General features: G+C 38.6%; 1 protein-coding gene across 1 annotated transcript in view; it reads left to right on the top strand.

Moving 5' to 3' along the window:
- The window catches only part of fws (four way stop), a 171,850-nt gene that overhangs the window by 2,133 nt on the left and 147,431 nt on the right, over positions 1 to 22,286 (top strand). Inside the window, exon 3 of the mRNA XM_067138127.2 lies at positions 21,777 to 21,901. Coding sequence (XP_066994228.1) covers positions 21,777 to 21,901 — 125 coding nt within the window. The remainder of the gene's footprint in view (positions 1 to 21,776; positions 21,902 to 22,286) is intronic.

Here is a 22,286-nt window from a genome sequence, read left to right as displayed (position 1 = left end):
TACCTCCAAGACCAGTCAATGTACCTGCTAAGGATATCTGTTCTCAGCTACGTCGAACCATCTTGGCGTCCTGGGAATCGGCTAGATATCCGAACTCCCAACAAGCTGAGACCAATTAAGAAGACAACTACCGTGTGGCGGTCCTCTTTCCGACCTTTACGGAGAGAGGCCATAGTACTATGCAGGCTGAGGATAGGTCATTTACAATCCACGCACTCTTATCTCTTAAAGAGGAAAGACCCCCCAGCGTGTTCTTGTGGTGCCGACTTCACCATGGCCCACATCCTCACAGAGTGCGCCGATCTCTCTGGCCTAAGACGGAGCCTCGGCCTGCAGAAAACACTCGAACGCATACTAGCCGATGACGCGACTACTGCTGATCTCGTCATCCGCTTTATGTGCGACAGTGGACTTATCAAGGGTATATAAATTACAAGTGTACTGTTACTCAGGGAACGTACGTTCCCTTTTGATACGTTAGTAATCCTTTCGGTCTACTCCTATAATTGCTTTTTGTTTTATTTTGTACTGCGTTTCCAAATTACTTGTTGAATAAATTATTTCCTTTTTATATTTTAAAGTTCTCTTCCACCTATTTGTTCAGAGAGGATGATTACGTCATTGTACTTCCTCTTAAAACAAAAATCACCACCACCACCTGAGACAAAGTCTCTCATAGTGCATTGGCACTGCCAGTGGCTCCAAGTAGCCTACGCAGTGGCCTCCATGGTATGCACTAGCCATGCGTCTTGGTGGGTATGCTATTTACCAACTGATGAGCCCAACTTAACACAATGGGGCAAAGCGCAACCAGGAATGAGTTAGCTGGGAAATTTATAATGTCCAATAACAGACCATTTATATTGGTAACATACCGCTTAGTTAAGCAGTTCGTCTCCTCACTCCCGAGTCTTCTCAGCTGAAAGATGGTAATATTTTTGTAACACTACTCTTTTGTTGTTCATTCCCAAGTCTTCTCAGCTGAAAGATGGTAATATTTTTGTAACAGTACTCTTTTGTCGGTAATCACCCAGGACAATTCATGCTGCTTTCCTTTGGATCTTTACCGAGCTCGATAGCTGCCGTCGCTTAAGTGCGGTCAGTATCCAGTAGGCTATTCGGGAGATAGTAGGTTCGAACCCCACTGTCGGCAGCCCTGAAAATGGTTTTCCATGGTTTCTCATCTTCACACCAGGCAAATGCTGGGGCTGTACCTTCATTAAGGCCACAGCCGCTTCCTTCCCACTCCTAGGCCTTTCCTGTCCCATCGTCGCCATAAGACCTATCTGTGTCGGTACGACGTAAAGCAACTAGCAAAAAAAAAAAAATTAAAATTGTAGAGTAAGTTTGTATGTTAAGGTTTCCTAAACTGAATTGTTTATTCTTTGTTTTTGGTGTGTTAAAGTTTACAACACTTCTGTCTCTTCCTGCCAACTTAAGATGTTGGCCAATAGAAAATTTTGTATATTTATTTTTCATCCAATCAAAATTTTCTGGTATTTATTTGATCATCCAAGAAGAATTGGGGGTGTGTCGGGCCTTAGCCCAGAGTTTTCTGGAACTTTCCCCTCGTGTATAAAAGCTGGCATATTTTTGGACCAGGTTATCTTTGTGATCGCTCCAGTCTATAGAGTTGCGTGTTAGTAAAGGAGAGGTCCACCAGCTCAAGGTAATGGCAGATACTGATTAAAATCTTAGTCTTTCAAAACTAGCTCGAGGTGAAGGTTTCAGATCTTTAGTAATGTAACTTCATTTTCTAAAATTGTAAATATCAAACTTTAATATAAATTTCAAACTAGTCGAAAGAACTTAACCAAAATCAGGGAATAGAGAGTGAGGTACCCTCTCGATGTCCTTTCAACTAACTTTTGAGGTGACTGTGATTTTGTAACCTTTTCTATATTGTACTGTAACTCAAATGTTCTCTCTGTAACATCGGGCCATAAGCCCAAATAGGGTTTTAAGCTTTTCATTTCAATCTTCAAGGAGTGCAAGTGCCCGCCTCATCACCATTTTGATTTTTGGGCCAGTTACTTTAACCTGTTGTTTTTAACAAAGGCCTGGTAGAATGGGTAGCCTACTCGATACCGCAGTTAAACTCTATTTCATTCTTTTTTTATAAAGTTGTTAGACTGTTGAGCATTTAAGACAGTGAATACTGTTTGATTTTGTAAAATGTAGATTGTGCTTTTGATAGGCCTGTAAGATGTGAAATTTTGAAAATGGATTTCTCGTGTAAATTTGTAGAGGAGTGAGGCTCTTACTAGTGGTGTAAAAGTAATTGGGAGGTTCGTCTCCTTCACTAACGTTTTAAAGGAGCTGTACTGCTCAGGTGTAAATTGTAATTGTGAGCTGATTATTCTTGAACACTCTAAAAATGTTTTTCAAACTTATGATCTAAGGTTCTGTAACTAGTTGTTAATTACTTGATAAATTATTAAGATTCGAGAAGGAAAAAAAAGAGAAGGTTAAGAAAAGAAATAAAAGTGCCAATTTTTAAAGTTTTAAATAAAATCGTCTGATTTTCGTATATCCACCCATTCATGCCTGCACCTTCTTTCACCTCTGTAAACCATGGTATCCCCGTAATCCAAGCAATGACGAAAGTCACATGGAAACAGGGACATGAGAAACAAAACAAGACAAAAAAATTGGTGGTGCACGTACGATAATGACACTGCAACCAGACGTAACCAAGAGTGCGTGTTCTCCATGATTCTAAAGTTCTATTCTTGTGTGTTTCTCATGATTAATGAGTTGGAGAAAATGACGTGTAACATTAAAACAAAGCATTTTCGGACCCTTGTTCATATAACGTAATTTCTTTGTCTGTGTGATGAATGTGTCCTGCAATTTGTTCCATACATTTTTGTTACGCCCTGTACATTACACTTCACTAAAATGTACTACACACGCTATATTATCACTGAACAATAATAAAAACACAAAGACCGCCAAAAGAACAAAGGACAGGAAACACAGCCAGTAGCTGAAAATAACAGCAGACAACAGCCAGACAACATTGGGTACAGGAACTGCTCTGCACACGCGAATGGTTGTCTGCAATTGGCCAATCATTAATTTGCTTTTTCTCCATCAGTCTGCAATACTCAAAAGCCAAGTCGAAACATAAACTGCACAAACTGTAAACACTAATTTTACGTCTATCCATCATGTCGTATAACTAAAGGTAATACCCTCAACTGAGGTGGCTTGGGCACTGGCACAGGGAAGAGAAGCACTATTTTGTATTAATGCCACTTCAACTCCATGCTGGTGCCATACTCCATGCAACAACCAAGGTGTCGGTGATATCCTGATTATGCACATTAACAGTGTTCTGTTCAGACATCAGCATTGGTTCTAACCATATATGTACTCTCACTCTTGGTTACATTGTTGACAGAAAATAGCACAATACCATTCTGTGAATGCATTTTGTTGTTACATGTAGACATAATTGAAAATTAGGACTTCCTGTTTATTTTAAATATTTATATTCTTCACACGTTCAAACTTTCATATTTAACTCTCTCAGATTTCTTACCACTGCCATCATTATATTTTAAATGCTGTCACCATTCCTTCTGTGCTAGCCCTAGCACTAGTACCAAAGCATGATGCTGGTGCATTCTTCACATCACTTAAAACAACTTTTAAAATGTTCCACACATGTGCATAATGTTGAGAAATAACCAGCTAGAAATGGATTAAATTGAACATCTGAATGAATCTTTTTCATAAAATTTGCTCCAGTTTTGTTAAAAATTGTCAGTAGTATATATTTGTTGTCATTCTTTCGTTTCCCTCCTAAAAGAATTACAAGCCATTTAAAATAGTTTTACTTTTCACATTCTTTTGTGTCATATAATGGGAAAACTTGCTCAATAAACACTTAATCAGCATGATTGTGTTGGTTCATTTCCAGAACATGTATGATTTATGATCTAGAAAAGGCCATTCATTCTGTCCCAGGGTATTGTTGAGAAACTTCAGTTGCCCTGAACTCTTTGTTGGCCTTGTTTGAGCAATCCATAATGGTATGTCTGGTCAGGTTCTGCATCAGAAGAAACATCTCTGATGCTTTTCCTATTACACATGGATTATAGAAATAGTATGTACTCGCCCCAGTGCTCTTTGCTCTGTATGTGGCTGCTATGCTTTCTGATACATCATGTACATGGTATGTACTTGCCCCAGTGCTCTTTGCTCTGTATATGGCTGCTATGCTGATACATCATATACCAACATCTTTGGCATTGATTTAAGGTAGATAGAAGTCTTTTCAACTTGACAAGACTTCCTTCAGGTCGTTTAACTCATGTGACCAGGATAACTGAACTGCAGTATGCTAATGACACTGCATCACCTTACCTATATCTGAGGAGTTGTGATAGTCAGTCATTACTTCAAAGAGCACATATAATGGTTTTGGCCTAACCGTCAATGCACAAAAAAATAAGATTCTTGCCGTACTTGCCCCAGGGACTAGCCTTGCAGAGTTCATTGTTTCTGTCTCAGACTTGACTCTGAAACAGCTGAAACACTTCTTACGTAGTTCTGGCAGTTTCCTTGTTAAGAACTAGCTACTCAAACAGTAATCATATTTGCAACTATAGACATGATATTTCACCTTATTTTCTTGACACGTTTAAGTCCAAAAGCCTATACAGTATCATGTCTATAAATACGGGCTGTGAAAGCATCAGTGACAAGATTTACAACTGTCTACAGTCGCTCCTGCTATTACCAATAGCATGCTTGCTTTGTCACTGACAGTCCAGCTCACTTGTCAGTTTTCCATTGTTGCACAGCTGCACGCAGTTCTGTCCAGTCTCACTTCTCGCTCTCAATGTCTATGTAGTTAAAATGGAGAGTTGACAACACTGTGTTTCAAGTTGGGGAAATCCTGGCACTCTGCGAACAAGGAATGTAAACATAGGCAGCCAACTAGGCTACAAAAGCATGCTGTTTGTAAACCTTGGAAGCATCTTGTCTAAACAGTGCACTGGATGTGGAAAACAGATTCATTGATGCTCATTTAGCATTTGGTCAGCTATCCAACTGAATCTTTGGGAATGAAGACCTAACAGTTCAGACCAAACTCATGGGGTATAAAGGAATCATCTTCACAGCATTATTTTATGGATGTGAAATCTGGACCCTGTACCGTTGTGACTTCTAGAAACTTGAGCGTTTTCATTAACAGAAAACATCTTAAATATCAAATGCGAAAACCATGTCTCCTAGTCTTGCATTTCTTGAGGAAGCATGCATGAACAGTTTAAAAGCCTCTTTTATTGGCCATCGGCTTCGGTGGACTAAATGGTGCCGTTTGAAACATTATAAAGACCAACCTAAACAATCCATGAAGGTCACAAATATCAACTCTCAAACCTTGGATGCACTTGCTAAGGATTGTATGCTTTGGCACTATTTTTTAAAAATTCATGTCACCAGCACAATATAGATTATAGATGCATATTACAAAATTAAATTAAATACATGAAATTACAATATTTACATCAAATTATATAGTTATGTACAGAATTTGGCCACTTTAACAGCACTGAAACTGGCCTGTGCTAAATCAAGTTCTGTGCATTTAACAGGGCATAGAGGGCAATTAATAAGGTGCCTTGTCGTTTGTTCCACGCCGCATTCACATAGGGTCTGATTCCCCTTCAGGAGGGGCCCCATTTCCTCATATTGTCCTTGGAACATCCAATGCCTGCTCTTACTCTTTTCAGTGCCTTCCATGTAGTCCAGGTTTCTTTATGACCAGGGGGAAGCTTTTCCTCCAATTTTAAGCGTTCTGGATGAAAAGGGATCTTTTTGATTCCAGAATAGAAGTCTGGTCTTCTTTGCATCTGCACTAGTGGGGGATGAGGAGTGCATAAAACTGTTCCCGAACTTCGTAGTTAGTGTCCATGTAGGGGGTGGGCTGAGCTGCTACTTTGCGTCTGATCTCAGGAGGGGATATTCCTGCAAGGGAGTACCATTTGTCTGTTGGTGTTGGTTTCAGACATCTTGCAATATGTCTGCATGTTTCGCTTTGGCACTGAACCACTCTACTACTGAGCAAGAGCACCACAGACACAAAGAGGCTAAACGAATAGACACGTGTACTCCATCAGATGCAGCCTCGTGCTTCCCATCTGTTGTGTGTAATCTATGTGGATGCATGCTTCATGCTAGAATTGACTTGTTCAGTCATCAAAAGTACAAAGTCATCAAGCACAAACAGCATTGCATGCTAGTGGAGTGTATGCAGGAGAAATTATACAAAAAATTGAGTAACAGACAATGATGAAGATGGCAGAAGTATTTTCTTTCCTCTTTTCCATTCCTTGTACCCATCCTAAAAAGAGATTTTCAAGGAAAAAACGACAAAGATCTTTCAAGTGGATCTGTCATGGGTACAAGATCTGGTCTTTCTAGTAGTTACAACAAGCAAGGTTTAAACATCAAAACTACAACAGAGAGACTAGGTCATGATACATGTTTGATAAAAAGAAAAAACATTTTCAACAAAATCCCTTAACCCGCGAGTGGTCGCATGTGAGGCTTTCTCTCACTTTAAACTTCATTTAAAATAAATATATCTTCTACAATTTTGCGGGATGTAAGAGTGAAACTAATTACGGAAATGAGACGTAAAGACTGCGTTTTACAGTTTAGATTTAAAAAATGATTATCCTTATAGTGCAGAAACAAATTACTCCTTAACGGAAATTAGTCATTAGTTCAGTCACATGTAAGTACATAATATTCACAAGAGTGCCAGGCTGAATGGCTCAGACGGTTAAGGCGCTGGCTCTCTGAGCAGCTTTGATCCTGGCTCAGTCTTGTGGTGTTCGAAGGTTCTCAGATACGTCAGCCGTAGCTTTACTGGCATGTAAAAAAACTCATGTGGGAAAAAATTTTGGCACCTCGGCATCTGCGAATAGTCACAATACAAATGCAAGAATAAAGTACAATAGGTCTCTTCTCTAACATTTGAGTTAGCTGGAGTTTGTAACAGCGTTCATTTCCCAGCATTCTTCCTCGACTAATAATTTCTGAAGACTTGTATATCAGTAATTGCAAATGGAGAACGTTATGCGCATGAGTTCAGTCAAATACTAACGCCTACAACAGGAGAAAATTTCCCTATCAACTTCAACATGACACGAACACCACTGGTCGCGCGATGAGAGAACCTCTCACACAGGGCTCATGAACTCATACAAATCTTTGTTTCGACTAGAGGAGGGGATGCTTACCCTTCAAATGTGAATCGCCTTACGACAGTTATCGACTCGGCTAAAAGAGGGAACAGTCACCTCCCTTGTATCGCTGAGAAGTAAATTCACAATACAAAATAATGTGAGAGAAAATCTCCTATAGCGACCGCTTGCAGGTTAAGAGAGGGTAAGTTGGCTTACTTTGCTACATGTGTACATTTAAAAATCAGAATACAATTATAGTTTTTTTTAAATACTGCAAGAAAATAAAATAGATCTGAAGGCACAACAAGATGAAGATTCTTATCAGAGATGTTTGAAAGTGCTTCTGTCTCCATACAGTTGAAACTCAGTTTTAAAAGACAAATACAAAGAAGTTGGAATCCCAGAAATCCACTCACATTTCCAGAAAATTTACCCAATGATGAAAAGATTTAGTTCAGAGTCTGTATTTATAAGAAAAACTATTTTGATGTATGAAAGCCAACAAAACAACTTACAACAATGTAAAGGAGCAGACAAGTGACAGATCAAGTTACATGTAAAAAGGTACAAGTAGGACAGATACAATGACAGGTTAGAATCAGTCAATCTCTCAATACTGATCTGCATTTAGGGCAGTCGCCCAGGTGGAAGATTCCCTATCTGTTGTTTTCCTAGCCTTTTCTTAATTGATTGCAAAGAAATTGGAAATTTATTGAACATCTCCCTTGGTAAGTCATTCCAATGCCTAACTCCCCTTCCTATAAACGAATATTTGCCCCAATTTGTCCCCTTGAATTCCAACTTTAACTTCATATTGTGATCTTTCCTACTTTTAAAGACACCACTCAAATTTATTCATTTACTGATGTCCTCCCACACCATTTCTCCACCGACAGCTCGGAACATACCATTTAGTCAAGCAGCTTGTCTCCTTTCTCCCAAGTCTTACCAGCCCAAACTTTGCAACATTTTTGTAACGCTACTCTTTTGTCGGAAATCGCCCAGAACAAATCGAGCTGCTTTTCTTTGAATTTTTTCCGGTTCCTGAATCGAGTAATTCTGGTGAGGGTCCCATATACTGGAACCATATTCTAGTTGGGGTCTCATAGAGACAAATATGCTCTCTCCTTTACATCCTTACTACAACCCCAAATACCCTCATAACCATGTGCAGAGATCTGTACCCTTTATTTACAATCCCATTTATGTGATTACCCCAATGAAGATCTTTCGTTATATTAATACCTAGGTACTGTACTTTCAGTGATCCCCAAAGGGAATTTTCACCCCATCAATGCAGTAATTAAAACTGAGAGGACTTTTCCTATTTGTGAAACTCACAACCTGACTTTTGTCCCCATTTATCATCATACCATTGCCTACTGTCCATCTCACAACATTATCAAGGTCATTTTGCAGTTGCTCACAATCTTGTAATTTATTTGTTACTCTGTACAGAATAACATCATCTGCAAAAAGCCTTATCTTTAATTCCACTTCTTTACACATGTCATTGATATATATATATATAAGAAAACATAAAGGTCCAATAATACTGCCTTGAGGAATTCCCCTTTTAATTATTATAGGGACAGATAAAGCTTCACCTACTCTAATTCTCTGAGTTCTGTTTTCTAGGAACAGACCCACCCATTCAGTCACTCTTTTGTCAAGTCCAATTGCACTCATTTTTGCCAGTAGTCTCCCATGATCTACCCTATCAAATGCCTTAGACAGGTCAATCGCGATACAGTCCAATTGACCTCCTGAATCCAAGATATCTGCTATATTTTTCTGGAATCCTACAAGTTGGGTTTTAGTGGAATAACCTTTCCTAAACCCAAACTGCCTTCTATCAAACCAGTTATGAATGTTGCAAACATGTCTTATATAATCAGAAAGAATGCTTTCCCAAGGCTTACATACAATGCATGTCAAACTGACTGGCCTGTAATTTTCAGCTTTATGTCCATCACCCTTTCCTTTATATACAGGGGCTACTATAGCAACTCTCCATTCATTTGGTAAAGTTCCTTTATGCAAACAATAATCAAACAAGTAATTCAGATATGGTACTATATCCCAACCTATTTTCTTTAGTATATCCCCCGAAACCTTATCAATTCCAGCTGCTTTTCTAATTTTCAACTTTTGTATCTTACTGTAAATCTCATTGCTGTCATAGGTAAATTTTAATACTTCTTTAACACTAAAGAACTAAGGCAATTTACACACCTTCATATACTGCTGTCTTCAAATAGGCAGGTTCTCTCCTAACTACTGTCAATCTTTCTTCTATCTTGAAGGTTATATTTTCAGGATTTTTACTCTAAATTGTGTGAAAGATGTTTTTTTTCTTTTTCTTTGCATGAGAATGATGAGATAGGAAAGGGCTAGGAGCAGGAAGGAAGGCACTTTGGTCTTATTAAGGTATAGCCCCAGCATTTGCCTAGTGTGAAAATAGAAAACCACAGAAAATCAGGGCTGCTGACAGTGGGGTTCAAACCCGCTGTCTCCTGAATGCAAGCTACCAGTTACTTGATCCAAATTATGCAGCCACTTGCTCAGTAAATGGTGTCAAGAGCATATAAAAGAATCTTAAAATACTTCCTGTTGTTCATTTGTGTTTTTATTAGTAGAACACATGATAGGATTAGCGCAGTGAGAGGTCAGTGTAGGAAGGAGTAACGGAGAGAGGAAACAAGGAGATACATGAAAATCCAAAAGGATGAGGCCAAATTCTGCACCTTCATACACTATCGTCTTCATATAGATCATCTGTCTGCTCATTAATCCCAGGCCTATATCCAGATCTCAGCTATGATGAACTTAGTTTTAACATCCCACCTTCATCAGAACAGCTTTTATTGAGGGTCCATCTTGACAGAGCTTCAATATGAATAAGTTTGTCAGGGATATTCAGAGGTGTTTAACTTTCCAAGCCTAAGGGGCCATAGGTGTAAGATATTTCAACTCGAACAAATTCTTGCTTTTAATATTACTACTTCTGCTTTTACGGCCTCATTCGACCACTTCAGTCAATCATTTTCTGGTCATCCTCTAGTTTCCTTTCCGAATTGCTCAGTTGTTTATCATTTGTTCTGATTTTTCTGTCGTTCCTCGTCTGTAAGTACCCCTTTTATTATTTTAATATTTTAGCCAACATAGGACTACTTAGGTTTATGGAGGTTTTTCTTCTTTTTGTCAGCCCAGTACTGTTTCATCCTTTCTGAACGTAATTTTCTTTCTGCTTCTGTAATCACTCTTCCTATTCTCTGCTTGTTTATTTTTGTCTGTAGTCTAGTGTGTTTATCTTTCAATATGTTGAGGTTTTTTGTTTTGTATTTTAAATCTTCTATTGTAATATGTAACTCTCTCATGTCTTCTTTAAGTTCTGTGTGTCATCTAATATTATTCTTACTCTTCCATAATTTTTCTACTGATTCTATTTTCTAGTGACTGTATTAGATGGCCTAAAAATGATATTCATTTCTTTTTCATTGTGCTAGTCACAGGTTCTATTTCTTTATAAACTGTCTCATTGGAAGCTAGCCTCCAGACTTCATTTCCTTGATCATTTTTATTGAAACAGGTTCTTACTATTCTCCTTTCTAACTTGAGTACTCTATCTATTGCAACTGTATATGTTGTTTTGAATAATGTTTCACTTGCATATGTAATTTGTGGCTGGGTGACTGTTTTGTAGTATTTCAATTTGGTTGCTATTGAGAGACACTTTTTTTTTTCAAATCTTCCTCCACTTGGAGGCTGCCAAAGACAAAGAATACACAAACAATTCATTCAAAAATAAAATAAGTAAATTATGTCTCAATCTGGCGAGTATAAGTGGTGTCTGAGTATCAAAAGAGAACTCCTGAGCGCTTTTAGCCCCCAGTCGATGAACTCCTTGGTACTGAGGTCTTCATCAGTTCTGTGCTGTAACCAGTTTATCTATTCTATTTTGCCATGCCGGTTTTTCATTCAGATTATATGTGATTGAAAATCCACAGCCTGTTTTCCAGTCATTGACTGGGTCATGAATGGAATGAATGAAGCCCCCATCTAGCGGCGAGGTTAGGACTTGTGCCGGCTCCCAAAGCCTGTCGCACTCCTCTGGGGCAATGACAGACTGTGCCTCTTATATAGGGCTTCTGATAAGTTCACCTGCATACACCCCAGCGTCAGTGAGTAGGGTCTGACACGTCCCACTCTGATGAGTGTAGTGTCGGACCTATGACAAAACGCTGGTTAATAGAGCAAACGCCTGAAAAGCCTTACATCTGATCGATAGCTGAAGTCTCTTAAGTGTGGCCAGTATCCAGTATTCGGAAGATAGTGGGTTCGAACCCCACTGTCGGCAGCCCTGAAGATGATTTTCTGTGGTTTCCCATTTTCACATCAAGCAAATGCTGGGGCTGTACCTTAATTAAGGCCATGGACGCTTCCTTCCCATTCCTAGCCCTGTCCTGTCCCATCATCTTCGTAAGACCTATCTGTGTCGGTGCAACGTAAAGCAACTTGAAAAAAGAACAAAATTATATTGGAGAGTGTTGCTGGAATGAAATATGACAGGGAAAACCAGAGTACCCGGAGAGAAACCTGTCCCGCCTCCACATTGTCCAGCACAAATCTCACATGGAGTGACCGGGATTTGAACCATGGAACCCAGCGGTGAGAGGCCAGCGCGCTGCCACCTGAGCCACGGAGGCTACATTATATGTGATTATTTCACCTAAATATTTAAATTTTTCTACAAATTTTATTTCTTGGTCTCCCAGCTTAATTTATTTTTCAAGCGGAAGTTTTTTCAAATGAAATTTTCAGACCAATATTTTGATCTATTTCCTGTAAAGATTTTATTTGTCATTTTGTTTCCTGAATATCATTGGCCAGAAGAGCTAGATCATCAGCATATCCCAGACAGTTCAAATGTATGTTGTCCTTCTGGGTTCCAATTTTTTTAATATTTTGCGAGTTGTTCTTGTACCATTCCCTCATAACGTACTCTAGTGCACAGTTAAAAAGAAGAGGTGACAATCCGTCACCCTGTCTTAAACCAGTTGTCACCAAGAATGGTTCAGAAAGTTCTCCTCTGAACTTAATTTTAGAAATTGTATTAGTTAGAGTAAGTTCAATCAATATGATTAGCTTTGGGTGAAGTCTAAAATGTCTTAAATTTTTAATAATGATGGTCTGTGGATGGAGTCGTAAGCTTTCTTGAAATCTAGAAACGTTATTGAAAGGGGCTTGTTTCGTTTTCTGTAATATGCCATGACTAGCTTCAAAGTTGTTATTTGTTCAGAGCACCTTCTCCAAGGTCTGAAGCCTCCCTGGTATTCACCTAACTCTTGATCAAGTTGTTCTTTAATCCGATTATATAGTATCTTAGAGAAAATCTTATACGTGCAGTCAAGGATGGAAATACCGCTATAGTTGTCTGGATTACTTCTTTCACCTTTCTTATGAATTGGATTAATTATAGCTGTTGTCCATTGTTCTGGGAATTTTTCTGATATCTAAATCTTCTGTAATATCATATGGCGGGTTGTCTGAGTTGCATTGCTGGCATATTTCCACATTTCTGCAAAAACCTGGTCTTCTCCACATGCTTTGTAGTCCTTCATTTCTTTAAACTCTGTTTCAACTTCTTTTGCTATAGGTGGGTTCATATTTTCAGGTTTAGTTTTTATCGGGGTAAGTGTATCAATTACTAAGAGCTTTTCAGGTTCATCACTGTTCAAGAGCTTGTTAAATTCTTCCGCCATGATTTCTGCATTTTCCTTATTGTTATGCGCTATTTTTTTCATCTTTATTTTGCAACAATAATGTGGGGGGTTGTATTTTTGCAATTGTTTACCAAAGGCTTTGTAATAATCTCTAAATTGGTTTTGTAATACTTTTCCTCAATAGAGTTTATTAAATCTTTTTGATATTTTATCTTAATTCTTTTAATAGTTTGGGTGAATTCTTTTCTGACATTCTTATGTTTTGTGGTCTTGAAATTTCAACCAAGCTAATGTCTTTCTTCATGTATTCTATCACAATCAGAGGTCCACCAGGCATGTCTTTTCCTTGGATTTAATGGCGCTAGATCTTCTGCATTCTGTTTAAGATTTGGTATTAGGTCATATGAATTGTCTGTTAGTCTTGTAGTTCCTATTCTTTGCTGATACCGGGCATTCTGGATTAACTGATGAGGGTCGTATGTCCTTTTCTCTCCGACTCTATTTTGTCTTTTCCTTCTTAATGGAGTAAATTTAATCTTGATTTTAATTAAGTAATGATCTGAACCAGTGTCCGTTCCCCTTAGAACTTTGACATTGTGGATTCCATGTGAAGGAATTTGTCCATATATACGTGGTCTCTTTTTGTCCAATCTGGATGTTTCCAAGTTTTAAGTTTGTGTGGTTTTCTTTTAAAATATGTAGATTTGGAGATTAGTCCATGGATTCTGCAAATTTCTTTGAGTCTTTGGCCATTTCTATTAGTATATTTATGAGGGAGCCCACTTTCCTACTACATCTCGATACTACTTTTCCTTACCCATCGAGTGTGTAAGTCCCCTATAAGGATCTTGATGTTATTCATATTTATTTAATTCATTGTCTGATCAAGGAGATCCCAGAAATTATTGACTTCTTGCAGAGTTTTTGTTAGGAAATTTTTTTCATTGGTAGGGGCTTGAGCATTTATAATGGTGTAAAGTTTGTTTGTGGTTTGTAAAGTTAGAATTGCAGTTCTTGGTGAGATGGCTTTAAAATCAATGACAGAATCTATGATTTTCAAATTTACTATAAATTCTGTACCAAATTGGGGGAATGTTTCATGATCCTTTACCCTGGAGCCCTACCACAAGAATATTTGGCCTATCTAATTTGTCTGTGAAGTTCTTGAGCTTTCCAGTTTTCAGTAAGGAGTTTATATTGTGCATCGCAATGTAGTTAATATGCTTATGTTTGATTCTATGTTTGTATATTTGGTTATATGTATGTATTTTGGAGCATTCATATTCATTCTTGCCTTTTAGGTGACTACTCACCAAATCTGATATAGTCTACTCCATCCTTAAGGGAATGGATTGTGGAATTCTTTTACTCAAAAACTTTTCCATATCTGACTATCAAGAGTTATCAACCTTAAGTGGAGCAAGCTCCGATTTACAACTACAGTTGTTAGCCACAGAGGTTATTTATTCAGCTGCCACTAACATGTGGAACAGACGCTGTTGGGGTACCACCACTAACATGTGGAACCGGCATGCCCTTTTTTGCCTCAAGATGTTTATTTTCTGGCTGTAATTTTACGGCTTTAAGCCAACCCTCCTTTTTTTCCCGGACTTGGGATCGGCAACAGCAACTACTGAGCTACTCAATCCACCCAGCAAATACTGCAGGCAGAAAGTACCCTTTTTATTGTGATTTTTTCTTTTTGTTTAAATCTTATGTTTTTCAGTTTCTTTAAATTTTCTGTTTTGTTTTACAAATCATCCAGAGTTATTTCTAGTTCTTCCATATCCTCTCTACTTTCCTTAATCCATCCTACTTCTTGCTTCAGATTCCTGAGTTTCCCTATAATTTTTCTTGGTAATCTGATTTCCCTCCTCTGCGAACCATGTGACCTTGCCGCGGTGGGGAGGCTTGCGTGTCCCAATGATGCAGATAGCCGAGCCGCAGGTGCAACCATATCGGATGGGTATCTGTTGAGAGACCAGACTAACGAATGGTTCATCGAAAGGGGGGTAGCAACCTTTCGGTAGTGGCAAGGGCGGCAGTCTAGATGATTGACTGATACGGCCTTGTAATAATACTCAACATGGCTTATCTGTGTTGATACTGCTACACGGCCGAAAGCAACGGGAAACTACAGCCGTAACTACCTCCCGAGGACATGCAGCTCTCTCTGTATGAATGATGTACTGATGGTGGCTTCCTCCCGGGTAAAATATTCTGGAGGTAAACTAGTCCCCCATTCGGATCTCCGGGTGGGGACTACACGAGAGGGGGCAATCATCAGGAAGATGGATACTGACATTCTGCGAGTCAGAGCGTGGAATGTTAGAAGTTTGAATCGTTGTGGTAGGTTAGAAAATCTGAAAAGGGAGATGGATAGGCTAAAGTTAGATGTAGTTGGTATAAGTGAAGTACGTTGGCAGGAAGAACAGGATTTTTGGTCAGGTGACTACCGAATTATCAACACGAAATCAAACAGGGGAAATGCAGGAGTTGGTTTAGTAATGAATAAGAAAATAGGGCAGCGGATAACCTACTACGACCAGCATAGTGAAAGAATTATTGTCGTCAAGATAGACACCAAACCAATGCCCACCACAATAGTGCAGGCCTATATGCCTACTAGTTCAGCGGATGATGAAGAAATTGAAAGAATATATGAGGAGATAGAAGATTTAATACAATATGTAAATGGTGACGAGAATCTAATTGTGATGGGAGACTGGAACGCAGTGGTAGGCCAAGAAAGAGAAGGTAGTACAGTAGGAGAATTTGGATTGGGACAAAGGAACGAAAGAGGTAGTCGGCTGGTTGAATTCGGCATTGATCATAATTTAGTCCTTGCCAATACTTGGTTCAAACACCACAAACAACGGCTGTATATGTGGACGAGACCTGGAGACACTGGAAGGTATCAAATAGACTTCATTATGATTAGGCAGAGATTCAGAAACCAGGTGTTGGATTGCAAAACTTTCCCAGGAGCAGATGTGGACTCGACCACAACTTGTTGGTCATGAAATGCCATCTGAAGTTGAAGAAATTGAAGAAAGGAAAGAATGCAAAAAGATGGGATCTAGACAAGTTGAAAGAAAAGAGTGTGAGGGATTGTTTCAAGGAACATGTTGCACAAGGACTAAATGAAAAGGCTGAAGGAAACACAATAGAGGAAGTGTGGAGAGTCATGAAAAATGAAGTCAGTAGGGCTGCTGAAGAAATGTTAGGAAGGAAGAAAAGATCAACTAAGAATCAGTGGATAACTCAGGAGATACTAGACCTGATTGATGAACGACGAAAATACAAGAATGCTAGAAATGAAGAAGGCAGAAAAGAATACAGGTGATTAAAGAATCAAGTGGATAGAAAGTGCAAGATAGCTAAGGAAGAATAGCTGAAAGAGAAGTGCAAGGATGTCGAAGGCTGTATGGTCCGGGGAAAGGTAGATGCTGCATACAGGAAAATCAAGGAGACCTTTGGAGAAAGGAAATCTAGGTGCATGAATATTAAGAGCTCAGATGGAAAGCCACTTCTAGGGAAAGAAGACAAAGCAGAAAGATGGCAGGAGCATATCCAACAGTTGTATCAAGGTAAGGATGTAGATAATTTGGTTCTGGAACATGAAGAGGCTGTTGATGCTGATGAAATGGGAGACCCAATTTTGAGGTCAGAGTTTGACAGAGCTGTGAGTGACCTCAATAGGAACAAGGCACCTGGAATTGATGATATTCCCTCTGCATTACTGACTGCCTTAGGAGAAACCAGCATGGTAAGGTTATTTCATTTAGTGTGCAGAATGTATGAGACAGGAGAAGTCCCATCCGATTTTCGGCAGAATGTTGTTATACCTATTCCCAAGAAAGCCGGTGCTGACAGGTGTGAAAACTACCGCACCATTAGTTTAGTATCTCATGCCTGCAAAATTTTAACACGTATTATTTACAGAAGAATGGAAAAACAAGTTGAAGCTGAGTTGGGAGAAGATCAATTTGGCTTCAGGAGAAATGTAGGAACACGTGAAGCAATCCTGACTTTACGTCTGATCTTAGAGGATCGAATCAAGAAGGACAAGCCCATGTACATGGCATTTGTAGATCTAGAAAAGGCATTCGATAATGTTGATTGGAACAAGCTATTTATGATTCTGAAGATGATAGGGATCACATACCGAGAACGAAGAATTATCTACAACCTGTATAAAAATCAGTCTGCAGTGATAAGAATCGAGGGCTTTCAAAAAGAAGCAGCAATCCAGAAAGGAGTGAGGCAAGGCTGCAGTTTGTCCCCTCTCCTTTTCAATGTTTACATAGAACAGGCAGTAAAGGAAATCAAAGAGAAATTTGGAAAGGGAATCACAGTCCAAGGGGAGGAAATCAAAACCTTGAGATTTGCCGATGATATTGTTATTTTATCTGAGACTGCAGAAGATCTTGAGAAGTTGCTGAATGGTATGGATGAAGTCTTGGGTAAGGACTACAAGATGAAAATAAATAAGTCCAAAACAAAAGTAAGGGGGTGCAGTCGAATGAAGGCAGGTGATGTAGGAAATATTAGATTAGGAAACGAAGTCTTAAAGGAAGTAGATGAATATTGTTACTTGGGTAGTAAAATAACTAACGATGGCAGAAGTAAGGAGGACATAAAATGCAGACTAGCACAAGCAAGGAAGAGCTTTCTTAAGAAAAGAAATTTGCTCACTTCAAACATTGACATCGGAATTAGAAAGATGTTTTTGAAGACTTTTGTGTGGAGCGTGGCATTGTATGGAAGTGAAACATGGACGATAACTAGCTCAGAAAGAAAGAGAATAGAAGCTTTTGAAATGTGGTGTTACAGAAGAATGCTGAAGGTGAGATGGGTAGATCGAATCACGAATGAAGAGATACTGAATCGAATTGGTGAGAGGAGATCGATTTGGCTAAATTTGACGAGAAGAAGAGATAGAATGATAGGACACATCTTAAGACACCCAGGACTTGTGCAGTTGGTTTTAGAAGGAAGTGTAGGTGGTAAGAACGATAGGGGTAGTCCAAGGTATGAATATGACAAACAGATCGGAGCAGATGTAGGATGCAATAGTTACGTAGAAATGAAAAGGTTAGCACAGGATAGGGTGGCTTGGAGAGCTGCATCAAACCAGTCTATGGACTGATGACTCAAACACAATCTGATTTCTGGTGACTTTCCATATGGGCTCCAGTTCTCTGTACACCACTTTATTTGGCACTATCCACCATTGTCCATCATTTTTATATTTTTTATTTCTGCACTTAAAGGCCCTACATGTTTCTTTGAGTTACTTTCGCTTGAGTTTCGCTTCTGTATGTTACCTCTGGTTGAACCACTGTTTTGTAATGTTGTAAGTTATTCTAATTGATAGATATTTTTTATTGTATGTAGACCATGTTGATTTTTGAGCTTTTATCATTTTATTAGTTCTTTATTCCCATGCAGGTTTCTCATCCAGATTGTATGTTATAATTTCTCCTAGGTATTTAAAATGATTGATTATTTTTTTTATTTCCTGTTATTTACTGTTATGTGGTTTATTACTAATAGATCTGATACCATTATCTCAATCTTTTTGAATTATATTGGAGTTCTGTTTCTTGTACTATATTATTTTGTAGACTTATTTGATTTCTGGTCTCTTGAATGTTATTAGCTAGTAACACTAAGTCGTCTGCAATTCCCCATCAATTTACTGGATCTTTGTTGGTTCCAATTTTTATGTTCTTAGGATATTCCTCGTACCATTCCCTCATCAATATTGGTTTTAATTATATTTATACATTTGCATTTTCACATGCAAGGGAACAAACTATCACACAATTTTTTAGAAGTTAAATTCACTTCTGACTACACAAGTAAGATCAAGTACGCCTATACTGACTTCTACACAATTTTTCCAACAATAAGTAGTTTAATATAGGACAGTTCGTAGAGTTCTTATAAAATTATAACATTTCCTGAATATTGCAGTGAATAACAGTCAAGCTGTGGCATATAATGATGGCAGAAGGAGTATACAACGTACAGATTGTGCATGCTATTTTTTTTTTCTATGATGATGATGGCTTATGGTGTGAGTTACTGTAGTCACGTCCTAGTTCGTGAACCATGGGCAACGGCTGAGTGGCCTAGTAAGTAGTCCTGAGAGTCGGGATACCAGTTGCTACGGAATGCGAGTGGGTATCTCGGACATATTCTGAGTCATGGCCCTCCTTGTGCTCAGGTGGCTAAAACTATACCACCCACTGTGCTCCCCAACCCGTTAGAGAAGAGATCCTCACTTGGACTATGTGTATGTAGGGTAGCACTTTACAAAGGGTAACATCGCGCTTCACGAATTTACCAAGCTCAGAACATTTTAAGCAAGCCTCAGACCTATGGGAGTAACAGAGTCCCACTCCTATTTGACAGATGAGGGACTCCTTGGAAACAGCTTAGTGAAAAAAATGGAATTGGATGGGGGGCTATCAATATTAATGGGGCTTATGGAAGAAAGAAAGTAGAACTGGATGAGTCAGCAAAGAGGATGCATATGGATGTGCTAGGAGTAAGTGATATTCCTGTAAGGGGAGATAACGAGGAAGAGGTAGGGGATTATAAACTGTCAGGTGGGTTTGCTAGTAACGAGTGATAATAGTGATTAATATGCCAGTCACTTTCTGAATAAGGTGGCCAATCCTCCTCTATATAACAAGACAGCAGAGTCAATCACGTGCAGCAGGCCGTACTGTGGGGCAAACCCAGAAGGCAAAGTCATGGTAGGTACATGGACATTGGGATGAACAGGGAAAATAAAATATCCTGTTTCCTTATGGAAATAACCAAAGGGTAGAACATATGTATTTTCAAAACTGATATCCAGAATTTTGTTATAACAACAAGATAAAGGTAAAAATGTTACAGTTTTTATTTTTTAAATACTCAAAGAAGCAGAAATGTTGTACAAGATACAAGAGCAACAACCTCATTCAGTGGGATTTCCAACTAATGTTTAAGCACAATAGTGATCCTGACTGGATTTTCCACAAAACTTTTTATTATTATTATTATTATTATTATTATTATTATTATTATTATTATTATTATTATTATTATTATTATCATTATTATTATTATTATTATTATTATTAATTTTTTTTCACGATAGGAAATAACGTGCTTTGTGTCACACCAGAAAAGTGCACGAATAGATTAAAGATCAGAATCCCAAAGGAAGGTACATAATTTTGAGGGACAAACACTGATAATAATAATGCCTAGAGTACACATACGGGGTGAATAATATCTCATAATTGTACAAAGATATCGAGGAACGTCAAATTTGGATCCTCAGAATTCAAAAAATAGAGTAACAGTGCACATCGTCCGATTAAAAGAAGGGGCCAAAGTAAAATAAATATTCATGTACATAATAATTTTTTTTGAAACGACGACTAGATCAGCACCAATGTTGACGAGAAAAGGTAAAACGACAGAAGTTAAAAGGAATTGAGGATTTATGAGCCACAATCATAATTAGAATCTACTTAATCGCACAAAATCGATGTAAACATCATAACTAATTAATGACAGATCTGTAACAAACATTATCAATTTCAAGCTTTTGGTCCTTCACTACTTTCTTTAAGGATAAAAAAATTAGGGAAAAAAAAGGTGGAAGGTGAAGGAGAAAGGATGGCCAACTCCGCGCACTCATAGTTCCATACAGTTCCCGCAAAATAGACACAGGATTCCAATAATCTACGAGACACCCGTTATCAAATTTCAAATCATGTGTCCATAGCTGAAGATACTTCCGCAACTTTGAAAATGTTATAGAACTTTCAGGACTTGAAATAATTCAAAAATAGTAAGTCCATGTTTCAAAGAATATTGAGTGAAATTGGAGTTTTGTATGCCAAGTCGGAAGGGCAAGACCAATAGCTGAAATATTTAAAAGTTAGTCTGCATGTCCTTAGCTCACCCAGCTCGTCGTAGAAAACCAGTTCGTAGAACAGCAGAAGTACAAACCAGTTGTACAAGGACAAATGAAGCCCTCCACACTAGAATCACCTCATATCCCCAACTCGCCACAAAGAAGATCAACGTGAGCTTATATAGGCAGAGAGAAGCGAGCACAGAACATGCGAGAAGGCAGACGTAATACATGACGTGAGTGGAGGGAGGAGGAGGGCAACACCATGCCCAGCAAGCAAAGAGCCAGCTGAGCGAGTAGACGGACAGCTGATAAGAAGCGACACATAGCAGCAAGCAGCTCATAGAATGCAGCAGCACGGGATGATGAAACAAGTAAGGTAGGCGAAGGAAAGTAGAGTCTCAAGTCCCACGATGCAGCAGTGAGAGTATGTGCCAAAAGTGTACTTGATGGGTGTTAAAAGGGGAAGGGCAGAGTATGGGTAGGACTGTTCATCAGGAATACTATTGCACGCAACATAGTTTCTGTTAGGCACATAAATGAACAAATGATGTGGGTAGGATGGTTAGGATGATGATGGCGCTGACAGCTAGATGTGTGTAAGTGTGCTTCGCAATTCACCTGCCTAAATCATGAGAAAACCAGCAAGTCGTAATCACGCCTTAAAAACCCACCAGCCTGATTTTGAATTTTAAATTTTTTTGTCCAGATTCTCTGCTCTTTGCTCCCATCACTCCTCTTTGAGTGGAGTTGCATTCTTCTGCAATTAATTCTGCTGGTGCCCATCACTTGTTTAATCATCCTGCACACTAATAAAACAAATTCATGGTTTTACTCCATATAACAAGTAGCTTCTCTTTGTCAGTAACACACTTTTAATCAGAGTGACATTTTATTTGAACTATGTTTCAGGGATCTCTCTTCTTGACAAAGAACTCCAAAGACAAGTACTAGAGAATCATGAAGACCTGTTGTCTCAAGCAACGTGGATCGAGAAATTGGAAGGAGTTCTTTCTGTTATGCAAAGCCATGTTCAGGTGAGGTGTCATTTACTCTGTGGATGGTCCTTTGAATGAATGGTAAATATTGTATGCACAGTTAACCAGGTCATTATATATGAATCATTATGACTGTACAGGTCATTTAATTTAAGTGGGTATATTTTTGTATTGAATAGGTGGACAATATTCCATATGTAAATTCTTGCCAAGAAGTTTTTAACTATATTAAGTCAATACGGAACCCAAATTAAATTTACCACATGTAATAGATTTAAGCTAAGCCACTCTTGACATGGAGAACAGACACCTTTTGCAGTTGGAGATTAGATGCTGCATGATATGTTGTGGTGGTATTTCCTCTACCCATGGGACCATCACCCAAAGGGGGTCATCCCTCCAAAGTCACTGGTCCCCTTTGAGA

Source organism: Anabrus simplex, chromosome 1, assembly GCF_040414725.1.
Source record: "Anabrus simplex isolate iqAnaSimp1 chromosome 1, ASM4041472v1, whole genome shotgun sequence".
In the NCBI taxonomy this organism is placed as follows: domain Eukaryota; kingdom Metazoa; phylum Arthropoda; class Insecta; order Orthoptera; family Tettigoniidae; genus Anabrus; species Anabrus simplex.
Note: the sequence above shows the minus strand (reverse complement) of the source record. Positions and strands in the feature narration are given on the sequence as shown.